Consider the following 18,154-nt stretch of genomic DNA (forward strand, 5'->3'; position numbering starts at 1 on the left):
AATACTGATTTCATAGATCAAAATTGATAAGAGGTATCGAGATGCGGTGTTTTGCAGTTATTCCAACAATAGACACCATCTCCTCCGTTAATCGTCTATTCGAACCGGAAGAGATTCTAATGAACCATTTCTGGTTTTAACGTTTATCACCATATAACTAATTATGTTAGATAGTGACAAAAGGTTTTCTGCAATGAATTCATTGTCTTAAGAGAGCATATCGTCACAAACTGGCACACTTTCAAGACCGGAAATGGTTCAAATTTACTACTACTTTCGGTTTTAATACAAATTTTTGTAGAGAAAAAACGGTACGAGATATCAAGATTTGGTTTTGTGTAATTGTTTCAGCTTCCCACGAATAGATTTCACCTCCTCCATTAACCCTATATTCGAACCGAAAGTGGGGTTCCTTCGTGACTAAGCGGTTATCGTACGCGCCTTTGTCGTGAGAGACCCAGGTTCGATTCCCGGCGGGAGCTCATGTGGTTTGGATTCCACGTTAATCAGAAGGTCAACGTCTCATATAGCCTCGGTGCTGAATGCGACGTTAAACTCAAAATCAACTCAACTCGAACTGAAAGTGATTAAAATAAACCACTTCCGGTTTCAACGTTTATTGTGATAGAACAAAATGGTATTAGATAGAACTATTTTCTGCATACTCATGGTTTTTTTAAGCGAATATGCTAACGAAACTCGCAGCATTCTACCAATACCAGAAGTGGTTCAAATTTCCTAATACTTCCGGTTTCAATACTGATTTCCGTAGACCACAAATAATAAGAGATATCGAGATGTAGTTTCTTGCAATTGATCCAGCTTCCCAAGAACAGGTTCTATCTCTTCCCTTAACCATCCATTCAATCTGGAATTGGTTGAAATGAATGATTTCTGGTTCCAAACTTTATCGCTAGAGAACAAAACCAGTAAGGCATAGGGAATAACTTAATAGGCTTTTTAATAAGGATTTCAATAAGGAGGAACAGGTTCTGTATTGGATCTTATTAATCTATTGCAACCAATAGTTATATAATGTACTACTTCAAATTTGGGTATTGAATTCGCATAGTTTGGGAGTCCACTGTAGTTTCACACTGTGAAACGAAACACAGTTGTTACAATAAAATACTTGCCTCTGAATACATAGGCGGCCCAAGTAATAACAGCAAACATTACGAGCCGCAAAATTAGTTTACCTACAGACATTTCAATAACATAACTATCTCGAGATCTAGATAAATCGCTTCCTTGTAGCCCGAAACGCCTGTTTATTTCACGAGTAACGTAACTCAAAAATCACCCTTACTGACTTATGGGCAGAAAATGAAAACTAATGTTGATATCTATCTGTCGTAAAAAAATAAATAAATAAATAAATTTTAAAAAATCACAGATGTGCTTCCAAAACTGGGCGCTAGAGAGCACTTATGCCGTTCTTGTGCCAAGTTGTTTTCATTACGTTTCGAAACTTTCAAACGGTTCTCCTGTAAAGTTAAGAATTTTGAGTTATGTCACTCTTGAAATAAACAGGCGAAAATGTTTATATCGAATATCACAAAAATAAAGCCTATTCCCTGATGAATTTAAGAGTTCCACAATGTTGTTTCCACAAATCCACCAAGTTTTTCCGAAGTCGAGATCTAACTACATGACTTCATGAAAATCCGTTGACCCAAATAGATTTTACCATAGTGGATCCAAAATTAGTTTTATCAAAATTAAGGCTTAGCTATACCATTTTGTGCCACTCAAAATTGTATATGCACACTATTTCACAAAATCCTTACTCTTTTAAAATTATTTTTCACGGATTTACTTTTACCTAAGTCGAGATTTCTTTTAACCTAATCAAATATCTTTCTCGTACTTTAGGGGATAAAAATGATACATTTATTACAGTTCAACAAAATCGTCCGAATCCGGAAATAAAACCTTTTAGAATCGATGATAATATGTTTTCGCAATGTAACAACTTTACTAAATCTTTATCGTACTTCCAGAGACTTTTCTCCCCACCAAATTTCATAAAAATCGTTGGAAACTTTTTTTTTTTTTTTTTTTTTTCAAGCTATGCCATGCATATGTACGAGGAGTCTTATAGATTATCGACAACAGACAGACAAAGTATCAACAGAACAGAACAGAGAGAGTGATATTTTTCGAATATGGATTCAGTCTTCCAAGTATTTCTGTCCTTTCCCGTCTATTTCAACCGTCTATGGAGCGGTAGAAAACACCCATTTCCGGTTTCAATTTTGATCGCCATAGAGCAAAATCTAGGAAGGACAGCGAGAAACTTTTCTTTATATATTCTGTCTAGGTAGACCAAAAGTAGACCAATTATACTCCGAAATCGATTCCTCCCACTATCAATTTTATTAGAAAATTTGCGTTCTGAACAGTATAATGCAAAATAAGTACAAATTCCCTTAATGTTTGAGTTAAAAAGGGTCCCTAGACCTGATGGCCTCGGGAAGGATTTTTCACAAAGCAAGCTAAATGAAGAGGGGTAGGGCTCTCAATACTCCACCGCGAACAGAGAGGTTAGAGTCCCGAGAAAGTTCCACTGCAAGCTAAACGAGAAAGGAGACCTAGAGCTCCACTGCAAGCTAAACGGGAAAGGAGACCAAGAGCTCCACTGCAAACTAAACGGGAAAGGAGACCAAGAGCTCCACTGCAAGCTAAACGGGAAAGGAGACCTAGAGCTCCACTGCAAGCTAAACGGGAAAGGAGACCTAGAGCTCCACTGCAAGCTAAACGGGAAAGGAGACCAAGAGCTCCACTGCAAGCTAAACGGGAAAGGAGACCTAGAGCTCCACTGCAAGCTAAACGGGAAAGGAGACCAAAAGCTCTACTGCAAGCTAAACGGGAAAGGAGACCAAAAGCTCCACTGCAAGCTAAACGGGAAAGGAGACCTAGAGCTCCACTGCAAGCTAAACGGGAAAGGAGACCAAGAGCTCCATTGCAAGCTAAAGACTCCACGGCAAGTTAGGTAAGGTTTTTTCACAGTTCCACTGCAAACTAAGGAAGGAAACTTGATGAGCCAGAGCCTGACACCAATTGCTGTAGTGTTCCTAGTTTTATAGCTGCTCAAATGTGGCAATGGCAATGGTTGTCCTTAGGGGTAAGGCTCTCAATGCTCCACCGCGAGCAGAGAGGTTAGAGTCCCAACAAAGCTCCACTGCAAGCTAAACGGGAAAGGAGACCTAGAGCTCCATTGCAAGCTAAACGGGAAAGGAGACCTAAAGCTCCAGTGCAAGCTAAACGGGAAAGGAGACCTAAAGCTCCAGTGCAAGCTAAACGGGAAAGGAGACCAAGAACTCCACTGCAAGCTAAACGGGAAAGGAGACCAAAAGCTCCACTGCAAGCTAAACGGGAAAGGAGACCAAAAGCTCCACTGCAAGCTAAACGGGAAAGGAGACCAAGAGCTCCACTGTAAGCTAAACGGGAAAGGAGACCAAAAGCTCCACTGCAAGCTAAACGGGAAAGGAGACCTAGAGCTTAACTGCAAGCTAAACGGGAAAGGAGACCCAAGAGCTCCACTGCAAGCTAAACGGGAAAGGAGACCTAGAGCTCCACTGAAAGCTAAAGACTCCACGGCAAGTTAGGTAAGGTTCTTTCACAGTTCCACTGCAAACTAAGGAAGGAAACTTGATGAGCCAGAGGCTGATATCAATTGCTGTAGTGTTCCTGGTTTTATAGCTGCTCAAATGTGGCAATGGCAATGGTTGTCCTTCTTTGTCACATGAGTAATGATGTCACTGGCGTTCCTGTCGTCTACCTCTGTAGTAGTATGTAGTAGGAACGCACATGGTTATTGTTTATAAATATAAACATGTGTTGGTTAGTTGTAAACAGATCCATGTGCGGCATATTACAATATGAATTTAGTGTCAAAGTGAAAGTTCAGTTTCGTTCTAAGTCCTCTGTTGTACCGGAAGTGACAGCAATCTACCATTTCCGGTTTCAATATTTATCGCTACAGATAAAGGACAATTAACACACAGAGAAATATGGTTATATCCGATCTAGATTCACGCAGCTAAGAACAGCTGTCATTTCTGCCTTTATCTATTGAAGCAAGCTGTTCATTTCTACCTTTATCACTAATGAAGCCAGCTGGTCATGTTTGCCTTTATCACTCTATTGAAGCCAGAAGGGGGAGAGGAGAACTCATAGGCTTAGAGTTTACTTTCATTCACTTCCATCCTACACCAAAGTCCAATCGAAGGTCCGAGCTTGTATTTGCTAAAGGTTTTGTTAGAAGGACGATATTTCGATTCATCGATTTTCCCCACACATTAGCTACTAACGGACGCTTCATAGCGTCATGTAGGACAACGTATATACACAATACATACAATCAAAAGAAATTGTACTCATTTAGAATCTAATATCTTAACAATACTTACGCCCCAGACAGGATCTTCTTCCTCGGGATAAAGCTGAAAATACCTCTCTCCCAGCTGCAAAGGCGGCACTGTTACAATATGAAGATTGGTCCAACACTGAAGGAATTTGATAACAGATTCAAAAGTGTATAACGCCAATCGGTCGTTTCCATAGTTGGACATGTGCGTCATAAATATATTTATCTGAAAAATAAACGAAATATTTGCATATTAACTCTATGATGCAGGAAAGAAAGAAGAAAGACAATCCAGTGATTTGTGTTAGCATTATCTCAATTATAACGTAATTCTTTCAATTTTATTAATAGAATCTCTTACATTCAACTTGCTGAAACCCATAAAAAGAAGGCGCTTGATCTCGGTAACTAACTGTGACCCCACGCAATCTGTAAATTGTTTCTACAACTTTCCCCATATTTATACTAAGTTCTCAAATATTACGCTTTATTCGTTCTCGCAGCGAACTGTAACTATTAACCTGCTATGTGCCACCATGAAAAGGACCAGAACAAAAATAGTCAGAAGTCAAAATTCTGAGCTATTATTGGAGCATTTTTATCGATTAAAATACATAGTGTGACAATTACGCTCACACACTCAATTAATTGTTCATATATTCAAATTAAAACATATTTATATGTAAATTCAATTTATTTTAAAAAGTCAAGGAAAATTTTATTTTGTTTCATTTAGCAGCCAAGCGAACCTCTTTCATTTGTCCCAGGTAAAGAAGTTTCTCTGCTTTTCAGAAAGAAAAAAAAAACATAAGACGGTAACCGCACTAATTGACCACCCACTTTTCTACCTCGCCAGTAAACGGTAATGGAATTTGCTATTGTTACTCCAGCCATACTGTCGCACTACCTAAGTACCTCGATATCGCAAATATCACGTCACAGACATACAGGAACCACAGTGTTACAATAGGGTGAGTGAAAAGTTCTGTTATATATGTTTCATTTATTTTTCTGAAAAACAAATGCGTGCGTGAAAGTTGTACTCATAATCAAATCTTGAGGGCGCGGTGGCTCAGTGGTAGAGCGTTCACCTCTGGTGCTTGGGGTCCCGGGTTCAATCCCAGCCCCCGCCAAGTGAACTTTGTGGTGGACAAACACCGTGCTCGTGGGTTTTCTCGGGGTTCTCCCGTTTCCTCCCACTTTCTTCATTCCACCATTTCACTCATCTCTCACCATCACCGTCTCCTTTAGCCTAACCGGCATAACCGTGGGACGTAAAACTCAAAAGATTTCATTTCATTTTCATAATCAAATCTTATCTGATTGGGATACTTTGTATGTGAGTATTGATTATGGGGAATATCTAGCGGAATCTGAAAAGAAACTGCAAATAAATGAAAGCAACTGTGAAAAGTTCGGGATGGTGGACACGAGAATTTGCAATGTGGAGGAGGAACTTGTACCTGTCGTGTGAATTTATCAAGGGCCACAAACCGGAGTGGCATTATACAGGATTTCGATCTGGCAAAATACCATCGACCAGAGCTAACTTGTTGAAGTGGAAGGAAAGAAAAACCTTCAGCTCAGGAAGTGTGGAAGATGAGCCAGCACTGGAAAACTTTTCACTCTGAAACTTGTGCTGCCATTGCAGAATCACTTGTCCGATCGTCCTTGAAATCAATAAAGAAATGTCCTGCAGAGCTGCCAAGTGCCACGAACAACAGTGTGACCATATGAACAAAGATTTAAACGTCAAACCACTACCTCCACACTGAAAATGCTCGTATGAGCACCATTTTGAACTTCTGACAATGGCTTTCAATTGCAGTTTCTCCTCTCGGAGTTCACCAGATGTCTCTCGTTATCAACATTCAGATAGGAAGTCTGAGTATTATCGGCACAACTTTTATGCATAAATTTGTGTTTCACGAGGGGGGGGGGGAGAATATATTGGGACTTTCTGCCTAACCTGTATAAAAAATTCAATAATAGCAAAATTGCAAATCCAGTATCCAACAATTAAGGTTTTTATAATTTCTCGAACTACTTACAGGATTATAGACTATTGTCTGGAACAATTCACCCCCTTGAATGGCCTCATCCAGTTTCTCCCGCCCTCCAGGATATTTGTCAATATGTATAGTATGTGTAAAAAGTCCGCACGTCTGACGAGGTAGCACCTGGAAAATACAAATTATATTATTATTATTATTATTATGAGCCATCTATTTACCCTACTTGTATTACAATATTTCATACAAGACACAATATAGTTTTGTTAGCAAATTTCAATCTAATTTCGAATTAATATTCTACAATGGTGCAGAGAAAATAACTTAAAAATCAATCTAATTAACACAAAATATATCCTAACAGGTTAGGAAAAAATAAAATCTTATAGTTTAACGTCCCACGTTTATGCCCTTTAGGCTAACGGAGACAGATGATTAAGGCAAGTGAATGATGATGGAAGAATTGGTGGAATGAGAATGTGGAAGGAAACGGGAGCACCCTGGGAAAACCCACGGACACGATGTTGTCCACCACAAAACTCACTTGGCCGCGAATTGTTGAGTTTTGAGTTTAACGTCCCGTTCAGCAGCGAGGCTATATGAGACGTGGACCTACTGATTAACGTGGAATCCGAACTACATGAGCTCCCGCCAGGAATCGAACCCGGGTCTCCCATTGGCCGCGAATCGAACCAGGGACCGCACACAATATACGTAAGCGCTCTATCACTGAGGCACCGTGTCTTCCTATACAGGGTGTTCAAAAAATGTATCACAATATTTTGGAAACCGATTCCTCACATTAAAATAAAAACGTTTATATGGACCTGTGATTTAAAGTAGAAAGTTTCGGAGTTATAGAGTGCCGAAAACATGAAACAAGTGAACTTTACAAGTTCATAGCTTCATTACTATAAGACCTATCGTGGTCAGGTCAAGACATCACTGAGGAACTGGTGCGTGAACTATCCAAATATCTATGTTTAAGAATGCTCCAGTACTTGCACAACAATTTTTAGAGAGGTAGGTGGAGAGTGATCAAGTACTCCCAAACAGCCTCTCTAAAAATGATTATGCAAATACCAGGGGTTCTGAAAGATGGATATTTGAATAGTTTACATAATGGATAATCAGTAATGTCTTGACCTGACTATGATCTATCCTATACTAAATAAAACTATGGACCTTTAAAGTTCATTTTTTTACGTTTTCGGCAACCTAAAACCACGAAACTATGCACTTTTGAGCAGTGGTCCATAATAACTTTTTTTTCTTATTTTGAAGTGAGAAGTCTATTCCCAAAACATTGTGACAAATTTTTGCAACCTCTGTACCTAGGTATAACAGGTTCGAGACCATTACTAAGTAATAATTACAAAGCGCTATTCCTAATATAATTCTTAAATGATGCGGTTTTCCATTCTTGTGAGACTATTCGAAATTATTTGAGAATTAACAAATATCTAGCTGGTCAGGTCATATAAGAAAAATAAATTCAGAAAGGTTTATTCTGCATTACATTCTCACGAGAAGAAAGAAAGGAAAGAAAAGCCCTTCTTTGGGACATAAAAATTACGCTAATTTAGTCACTAGTTTTACCTAATCTTTACTATACCAGTACATAGCACCAAGATCTAACTGGAGAACTTAGGCATAAGTTCGTACTTGAACTTAATTGTATTACCATACACGAAGTTTTAACAGTGGGTCAAAATGAATACTTGTGTCATCAATTACAATTCTTAAGAACCTCTTGCTTCGTGAGTCTAACCTTAAAAATTACGCCACATAAAAGCAGTTTATTCCGAATCTTTTGCAATAGCCATAAATACATCATCTTCTTGTTCACCTCAACCATAGATTGATGGGCAACATGGAAATTTTAAAATTTTCTCTCCCTTCGGAGAGCTGTTTTATACTTTGATAACGTTTTTTCTTCTTCGTAACTGCATTTAGATATTCTATCCTTGGTTGTTCTCTTCCTGGTTTTCCTTCTGTCTTTCCCTCTATCAACACGGTGATCCAATTTGAATGCCGAATAAGATGGCCAAGCATGCTGTTTCTTCTTTTTCCTATTATCTTCATGATCTATTGTCCTTCATTAGCTTTCTTTTGTACGTCTTCATTCCTTTTCCTTTCCGTCTTCATTCCTGATATGCGCAGCATTTTGTGCCAACACTACATTTCAAATGCTTCCAGCTTGTATATTTCAGTTTTTCTCAATGTCCACGTCTCTGATCCGTAAAGCGCCACGCTCTATACCAGGGTCTTAATAAATCGTTTGCGAACGTCCAACGACGCATTTCTTGATATTAGCAGCCCTCTTTTCCATATAATACATCTATAGAATTAAACTTCTGATATAGTTAGGACCTCTTCAACTATTATATTATTTAAACGAAAATTAAAGGAACATTATCTTGAGTTATATTATCAGTAATCAGTATCACGTGTTATTTTCTTATATTTTATATTTTCTATTTTGAAGTTCTTTCTCTTTTCCTTCTTTTCCCTCGTACATTTTCTTCTTCAATACAAAGTTTCTTTCTTTAAGTTATTATGTTCTTTCTATATGTTATATTTGTATGTCTTCTCTTCTGTCTGTTATTCTTACATGAATAAGGAGGGCGCGGTGGCTCAGTGGTAGAGCGTTCACCTCTGGTGCTTGGGGTCCCGGGTTCGATCCCAGCCCCCGCCAAGTGAACTTTGTGGTGGACAAATACCGTGCTAGTGGGTTTTCTCGGGGTTCTCCCATTTTCTTCATTCCACTATTTCACTCATCTCTCATCATCACCGTCTCCTTTAGCCTACCCGGCATAACCTTGGGACGTAAAACTCGAAGATTTCATTTCATTTCTTACATGAATGAAGGTTAACTGAAGTATATATAAATAGGATGTGATATATATATATATATGAGAATGATTCAGAAAGTAATGCCTCCAAAGTGATACCTTTATTTGTGTTTGACAGATAGCACCGATCCAATGAAAAGCTTGTAAAGTCAGCTACAAATGGTGGCATCATTTTTCAACATAATCCTCATTACGGGCAACACACCTATGCCAACGGGAAACAGAGATTTTTCATGCCGTCGGCGAAGAATTGTGGTGGCTGCTGGCTGCCGAACTGTTGCTTCCACCTCCACGTCACAAACTGTAGCGTTCACCCTAAAGGTGATCCTTAAGTTTGGGGAAGAGCCAAAAGTCGCAGAGCGCAACATCTGGACTATAGGCAAGATGAAGCAGAATGTCAACAACATTTTGCCTTCAGATGGGACAACTCTGATTTTTTTTTTTTTTTTTTTTTTGAGGGGGGGGACGGTGGAGAAGAGGACGTGTGACAGTACTTCATTTATGTATCCACGACTCGTCGCGGACGATGAATGTTCCTAGGCGCGTAACCTTCCGCAGTTAGAAATTCAATGACAGTCCGCTGTTTCAACCGGACGTCACCACTGCATGCGATGGATTGCTCCATTTCTCTGGTACGAGAAGAGAGAGGAAGGCGAAACAAGTGATACTCTGTAGCTTAAACATGAGTGCATTAATGATAAACAGTTCAGAATGTTTGCAGTACTACTGGTCAAGTAGTGAGCTTGGAGACGTTACATTCTGAATGACTCACGTATATATGTATGTTTGGATTTCAAACAGCAGTGATAATAATGCGGCATAGGGCAAGAGTCAAACCTATACGCCTCCTTACTAATTTGAACGAAACTTAACGACATTTCAAAGAACCATAAATAATAATATTTACATCGTGAACTTTCTGGAGAGAGAAGTTTATCAATTCTAAAAGTTAATACCTCATTTGATTAGAATTTTCATGCAAACAAGCAAACTTTATGGCTTGAAGATTGGTATTTACGATAATCGGTGTATCAAATAATCTCTGATTTCGATTCTAGGTAGACCGTATTTCATAGCTTCCAATTAACTTAGCAACGAAAGTTTATTGTAATTCTAATTTTTACCACATTACGAACGAAACACAATTTTATGATTACATTACATATGCTGACTCGTACCATAATGTTCCTGTGGATAAATCCTCTCCGAAGCCTTGCTGGACGCAAATGCGGATATTCCTCTGTCGATGTCACCCTTATATTCCACACTCGTTTCCACGCTTCATACAAAGGCTCATGCACTGGATAAACACCGGAATGATGAGGCGCTATGGAATAACCGGAGTCCACTGGGATACCATGCTCCTGCAATGCATAAATCAAAATTATACTAATAAGTAGAGGAAATAACCTTTTTTTTTTCACATATCTTCTGGTGCAAATTACAACAAAAACCACACAATTTCAGGCACTTTTCGCACCACCCATGTATAAGGTGTAATTAAAGTGTTAGAGCGAAGATGTAACTAACCTAAAGCTACGTTTCCATGCTTCAAGAATATTGTAGCTGTCATTAAAAAAATCTTGCAACTCTACAATATTTCTCCATGTAAACATAGTCTTGAAAGGAACATGCAACGATTTTATCATCTTGCAAGGAGTCAAACCATATTCAACTAACTGAATCGTCTTGCTTGCTACCTGCTATCGTCCTCACACTGAAATAATAATAATAATAATAAAAAAAGTTTCACCGCTTTCGAAACGGCAGTTTTTTTTTTTTTTTTTTTTGGACGGTGAGGGAAAGCGCGCCAAAATACACCTTTTAATGAGAAGGTTTACTATCTGTCCACTAGAGAGCAGTGCTGCATGGGTGGAGATATCTTTTTTTGCTTTCAGAAAGTTGTAAAGTGTAAACAGTAAATAGAAAAAGGGGTTGCAAAATTTTTTAATGACAGCTACAAGATACTTCCAGCATGGCAACCTTGCTTAAAGCTATGCAGGCTGTACATAAATTATATATGGTCCAGGATCGTTTATATAAATTGTGTCACGAATATCAACACACATAATTCAGAATATGTAATTCCCTTATAGCAATTAAAGGAGCAGTTCGAGTTAAAAACAAGTTTGGTGCAATAGAAAGAGAAACAAAAAATAAGAGACCCGTATTTTTTTATATCTTGATAGGCCGTCTCGTTCGGCTTCTACAGGCATTTGTTTTTGATGAATCGTAAATTGTGACGTCATGGGTGGGATATGCAAGAAACTCAATGTGAGTCAGCAACCACTCCTTGCACGCAGCTGATAAACCTTTAATAGTGCATTGGATTTAATAGATTGTGTTTTGGATTTGTTAGCAGTCTTGCTCTGTGTTGAATTCTTGAGGGAAGTTTTTGTTAGTTGTTTTTCTTATATAACATTAGTATAAAAAAGAGTAGAGAGCAATAATTACATTTGTTGTGCGAAATAGTGTTTCTTCCAGACATGTTTTTAGGGTGGCACTGTCTCCCGGAGCTCTGAGAGATTCCCTCGGAGGAGACCAAAATAATACGTCTATAATGTAATAAATATAATAGTACTGTGTAAAAATAATGTGCCTCTCCGAATACTGTGCCCCTTCCCCCCCCCCCCGGATTTTTTCTGAAAGAAACACTAGTGTGAAGTAGAAAACACGTGTTAGTTCAGCGCGTGCTGTGTCTGTGCAGTGAAGTAGAAATGCCTAACACCTGCTGTGTTTTCGGTTGTAATTCTTGTGCAATTGAAGCTGAGGACGTAAAGTATCTTTTCTTACGTTTCTAAGTCGTGAGAGATCACCAGATCGATATAAATTATGGCCCAAGAAAATCAATGGGGGAAAAAATGTACCAAATAAAATCACTCGTGTTCCAAACATCTTGGAGAGCCTGCCTTCGAGAAGTCAAGTTTACTGAAAGAAAAGTTAATGCCAGTGGCGGATCTAGGCTGGGGCCGGGGGCCTAGGCCCCCAGTTTTTGAGTGACAAAATTGATTTAAGCTATTATTTAGATATTTTTGAAAGTTTTTAGTAAACATGATATACAAATCACAGTCTGGGTTCTGACTCCCCCCCCCCTGAGTTTTTACCGTCTAGATCCACTTCTGGCTAATGACAGGAGAATTATTTACACGCAAACTGAGAAAGAATGCTGTTCCAAGTATATTATTGAAAGGTTTAAAATCCGAGCCATTGAACAAGCACCGATCTATGTCCAGTTACCAACGTACAAATATCGTACAAGACGCAATTGACGGTTGTAGTCAAGACGAGGCATTAGAGGGTAATAGAGATGATGTCACTCATGATTTTGAAGATACTGCTTTAGAAATAAGCTATACAATGTGAACTAGGGAGTGAAATATACCGGCTTGTAGAAGGAATCAGTGACGATGACTGTTCCTCAAGACATTGATCCATCGTTTAATTTCTCTGTATCATGTGACAATGATGATGAAACGGGTGATGAGAGTTGTTCCGCGGACAGCTATGAGAATAAAAGAAATTTAACCGGTGAAGTGTTTTTCGTATTCTGGCAAACTTTACAGATGTTATTTCATTCTTGCCTCATATGTTGCGCTCCTGTACATACCTTGAAGCACAGAATTATAGGGTCAGCGTTAAAAATTGCAACAAAACGTGAAAATGAACATACTTATGTTTGGAAATCGGAAGAATGATTAAAGAAAAGGTACTTAGGTGTTGCAGCAATCTCGTCCGCCATCTATTTACATATTGGTTTTGATTTTTTTTTTTTTTAAACGCTGAACTCATGCTTTATAGGATACGTTTTATAATATTATAAAAACGTTTGTGCAGTCCACCATCAGATATCATTTTCTACATGCAGATGATATTTGTAAGTCAGTTCTGGAAAAGGAAACCGCACTTAGAACGTACCACCGCACCTCTCACGAACGAAATGCTTGGCACTGAGTAGTATGTAAGCCTGTTCTCGCTAACGACTGAACATATCGCGATCAAACAAACACCATTCATTTTAGATTTTCAACTATACAAATGGAAATAAATTGTAAAAAATGCATTTCTAAGTCGAACTGCTCCTTTAAGGAAAGACGGAATGTGTCGCGCTATGTAAAAGTACAAAAAAAGAAAAAGAAACGAACATACGGATCATTACTATTATACATGTAAATGAAACTGAATATGTTTGTGACTTAATTCTTGAACCACCCAATATATATGATCGAAAGTGACCAATATTAGTGTCGAACCTACAGTTTTTGGGGTCGTCGAGATGAACAGTCATTTCCGATGCCGTTTAAATAAAAATTCAGTCCCTATTAGTGCTCCTAAGGGGGGATAGTGACGTAAAAATTGAAAATGACCGATATAAGTGTCGAATTAATAGTTCTTGGGGTCCCTAAGTTGATTGGTGACGGTTCTGGTGCACTTTGTATCTAAAATGAAACGTGCGAAGAACGGGCATTCTACTAGCTATTGATAAATTAGTTATAGTTGTTTGATATGTTTGTAAATAACATAAAGTCTAAAAAAACAATAAAATATGTATGAAAATAGTTAAAAAGATTTGTAATATACTTGAGCAAAATTCAATAGACGAACTGGAAGTAAACTACGATAATAGTTTTAGAATTTAATAACATCGAAAGAACTTCCGAAGTGGCAATATCACGTGTACACCACGCTAAGAAGTTTGGTTTGTATGGCGTGATATTTTCTCAGTATTGAAACCGGAAGTTTAGATTTCTACCACTTTCGGTTTTAGTAAGGAGATAAAGAGTGGACATGGAATATGTTCTTGGGACGCTTAACAGATTGTAGGAAACAACTCACTTTCTATTATCGATTTTACTCTATAGAGATCAACGTTAAAACCGGAAGTGATTGATTTTTGCCACTTCTGATTTGAATAGAGGATTAACAGAGAAAATGGCCATTTTAAGCAATATAGCAATTTTACCATTTTTTCATATTTCTGGAACAGTTTGAAATATCAAATTGCTGTAAACTCCATTATGACCACTATGTCTATTAAAAACCATTTAGGTAATTGGGTACGATAGTTATCTTAACGCTTTTTAAAAATAAAGTTCTTTGGTAACAGTTATTTTTTTAAAAATTCTTTGAAACTTGGTTTCTACTGATCAAAATACATCATATGATTACCGTTGTATTCGACACTAAGGTACTTTCGATGGCATTGCCAGGACTATGTTACTTGTGTTCTCACGTTAATTTGTCGAGATTTGTGATACTGTAGTGTCTTTAGTTCGCAACACTGAATAACGAGTATCGTAATGTAAGTTTCCGTCCGACATGTAGACTTGAAACATATAATAACCTGACGTAATATTATTTAAAAAATATATAATTAGACAACAGCAGACAACACTGTTAATCTGGTTGTATTGCAGAGTATGTCAAACAATGTCCCCTGTCAATATTTCCATGGTACGAAATGTCAGTGGCTTTTGTCTGTTAGTTTAAAAGTTACAAGAACGTATCGACAAAAATTTTCCTCCTTGAACTTTACTTTCATTTAAACATATCTTAATTAATCTAACTACGCCTTTCCGGTATTCCAAATTCTGTAAAATGCTGTATAATGTTCCTCTCCTAACCGAGTCGTAAGCTTTTCTAAAAATCAATAAATAATTGATGCACCGGGATATTTATTATTGTATTCCCATTTCTTTTCCGAGTATTTGTCAAATGGTAAAGATCTGGTCTATAGTTGATCAATTTCGTCTAAATCCGCACTGATAATCTCCAGAATTTCATCTGTATATGGCGTCAACAAGATAAATGGTTTATCTTGTATTTAAAATGATACTCTTGGGGCCAAATTTAATACCGAAAATGAGAAAAATGATTCTTAACCTTGGTACTCTTGCAGTGCAATATTACGATTTTAAACGAAAGAAAAAAAAAATGCTGCTCAAACAAACTCAGATTCTGAATTATTGAAGAGGTCTGTTACAGATAGAGGAATTTTCCTACATCAAGTAATTAGTAAACACTTCAAACAGCTGCTACAGTGTTGACATTTTTCGATAAGATAAGAGTACTCTCTTCGATCAATAACAGCTATCATTCTCATATGAGTGTCTTTCTTGTGTAAATATAAGCACTGTTTAATTACAGTAGCTTTGGAAACCCGAGTCAAGGTGACAAAATCGCTACGGTAGTTTCTTCGAAGAACAAAGACAGCATGTCATGAGAAATTACGTAACAGATATAGACATTACTTGAAGTAATGCACTAATATTCCTGGTTCTCAATTACAACTTTGGCCTGAAGTAATCCTCCAAGTAGCCGTTATATAACTGGCATTTAAGATTATGAAGCACTGCCTACAAGATTGCGGTAGTATTCAAGGGATCTCGTGGCCATTTTGTATGCAGTAAGTTTCCAGATTTTACAAGTCTTTTGCAGATTAACCTACAACTTAAATACGAAATTGCATAGAACTGGTGCATGGTCCTGTGCTCCTTCTTCTGTATCCTCCATTTTCTATTCGTTGAAGTGAACATCATATTCTAATCTTGAATGATAAGCCATATTTCAAGTTTAACAACGGTATAATACAACGGTAATATGTATGTATATGTTACTACGGACAATGGTCCGTAGTGTATGATATCACTTTCTTTTATGGCAGATCTGCCTATTTAGGTTAGTTTGGGACAGACATAAATATCTATGCTTCATACAGTTAGTTTAAAACATAAATGATACGCTATTGTGAAGGAGTGTATATTTATTTAAAAAGAAAATACTTTGTACAAATTAAGAAGGTATTTACGCAAAATACATAAATTCGCATATATCGTATTCTGTATTGTCATTTTGAATATTTAACTAGTGAATTACGTTAAAGTGACTCTAGTACATCAAAAACGAACTTAGGGCACAATATTTCATATTATATATATATATATATATACAGTAGGACGTCAATAATCCGAACGTCAAAAATTCGATCGCGGTCCCTAGAAGCTTTTTACACTTTGTCTTAGCGCTAGCGATAAACAAACACTAGGGCTGTCCGTTGGCATTGTGTGAAGTCAGTGTTTTTTTACAAAAGTTCATTCATATGTAATTGGCTGTCATACATATTTTTATTTTTATTTTCCCTTAGTCCTATACAAGTTAAGTTTTAAGTGTGAGTTACAAGAACAGTGTAATTTAGTGTACGAGCAGGTTCTTTAGAAACATTCAATGTAAGTAGCCTTATGTACGGTATTGTAATTACTGTATATACTGTATAACCACTGTATCGATAAAAGAGCATACCGTATAGTATATTTAAGCCTAAATGACATTTTCTTGGTTATTTTCGAAAATCCGAACAACCTGTGATCCCAATTAATTCAGATTTTCGACTTCCTACTATATATATATATATATATATAACTAAGTGTAAATGGAAGCGAACGTTATGATATATATTTAATGGTGCCGAAACTCACGGGAACTTCGAGACTAGTTAGAAGTTAAGAACGCCAGTCTCACGTTTGTTATTACAAATGCTGTATGTGTTATTCCGAAGCAAAAAGGTGTACCAATCTATTAAGATGGATATACAAAGTAATGGTGACAATGCTGGTAATCGCGTTGAGGAAATTAATACTTCATCATCAGAATCCATATCTAGTTTGGCAGTTATGGTTCGGCAGCTAGGGCAAGCGATGACACAAATAACTCAGCAAGTAACTGATCGTGTGGAAATCTTATTGTAGAAGTAAAAATATGTCTCTCTACTTATTCTTGAAGTAGACTAATTCGTAACTAGCGGTGGGCTCAAAAACCGGTTTTTCGGTTTTTAGAAAAACCGAAACCGGTTTTTGAAATTTTTCACCAAATTTTTTGAAATTTTTCACCGGATCCGGTTTTCTTCAAAACCGGTTCTGTTTTTTTTTAATTTGTTCCATTTCTGACCAGAATAGTGTTTTGTTGTTCTCCGGAAACCGAATCGGTTTCCACAGAAATAGTTTTGTGTGTTTTCCAAAAGTTTTCACCGAAACCAGTTTCAGTGAAAACCGAACCGGTTTTGAAGAAAACCGAAATGTCGGTTTTTCTAGAAACCGGTTTTGCCCATCCCTATTCGTAACCACCTCAATTAAGGATTTCCTTAATTTTAACTATAGTCCAGAAGGTATAACATCGTTGGCTTCCCGCGCTTGGACCTGCTCGTCACTGGGGGTATAGTAAGAGTGTACCCAATCACCACCAATCATTTACTGCGCCAGCGAACCAAGCTGACCACTCCCCATAAACGTCACTACAGCTTTTCGCGGGAAGCCAACGTTATACCTTCCGCACTATAAGAGCTTATAGCCGAACTGTATGTTTTAAATTTTAGCGCTTCCATTTTAAACATCTTTCTAGTATTTTAGAAATTTGACAGTTGAATTTATTTATATTCTAAAGAAATTGTTTGTTTTATTTCTAATGACGAGTTCACATGCTAAATTTCATATTTCAAAACAGTGATTCACGAGATCAGGTAAAAATCTACACTCTTCTTCCTTGGTCTGCATTTAAAAAGTCCACATTTAAGATTTTTATTACACTCGTAAGTTACGGAATATTTAATTTTTTATATAGGTTACTGAAATATAGTTTCAAAATAGTTAATTGGTTCCTAAAATTATTATTATACTAATAAGAAGGAGAAAAGTATCTACTTACGCTGATGATTGTTCAGTGTACAGGGTGTATCAAAAAAGATTTTACAACTTTGAAAACGCATATTGACTTATTTATTTATTTATCTTACAAACATGGTTTTGGTGTCATTTTGTAGCAAAATACAAGTTTTGACTGACGTTGTACATTAGTTCAGACACAAGCCACCGCAAGCGCTAACGACAGTTGCAAGCGAAGATGGCTGCCTTTATTTGTCCCGAGCG

The 18,154-nt window shown here is 37.3% G+C and overlaps 1 protein-coding gene across 1 annotated transcript in view; it reads right to left on the bottom strand.

The window, feature by feature from the left end:
- The window catches only part of sfl (N-deacetylase and N-sulfotransferase sfl), a 185,304-nt gene that overhangs the window by 26,031 nt on the left and 141,119 nt on the right, over positions 1-18,154 (bottom strand). The window contains exons 8-10 of the mRNA XM_081760378.1: positions 10,418-10,603; positions 6,424-6,552; positions 4,416-4,598 (exon numbers count right to left, since the gene is read on the bottom strand). Of these exons, the coding sequence (XP_081616504.1) occupies positions 4,416-4,598; positions 6,424-6,552; positions 10,418-10,603 (498 nt within the window). The remainder of the gene's footprint in view (positions 1-4,415; positions 4,599-6,423; positions 6,553-10,417; positions 10,604-18,154) is intronic.

The sequence above is a fragment of the Thermobia domestica genome, chromosome 5, assembly GCF_964235325.1.
Source record: "Thermobia domestica chromosome 5, izTheDome1.hap1.1, whole genome shotgun sequence".
NCBI classification, from domain to species: domain Eukaryota; kingdom Metazoa; phylum Arthropoda; class Insecta; order Zygentoma; family Lepismatidae; genus Thermobia; species Thermobia domestica.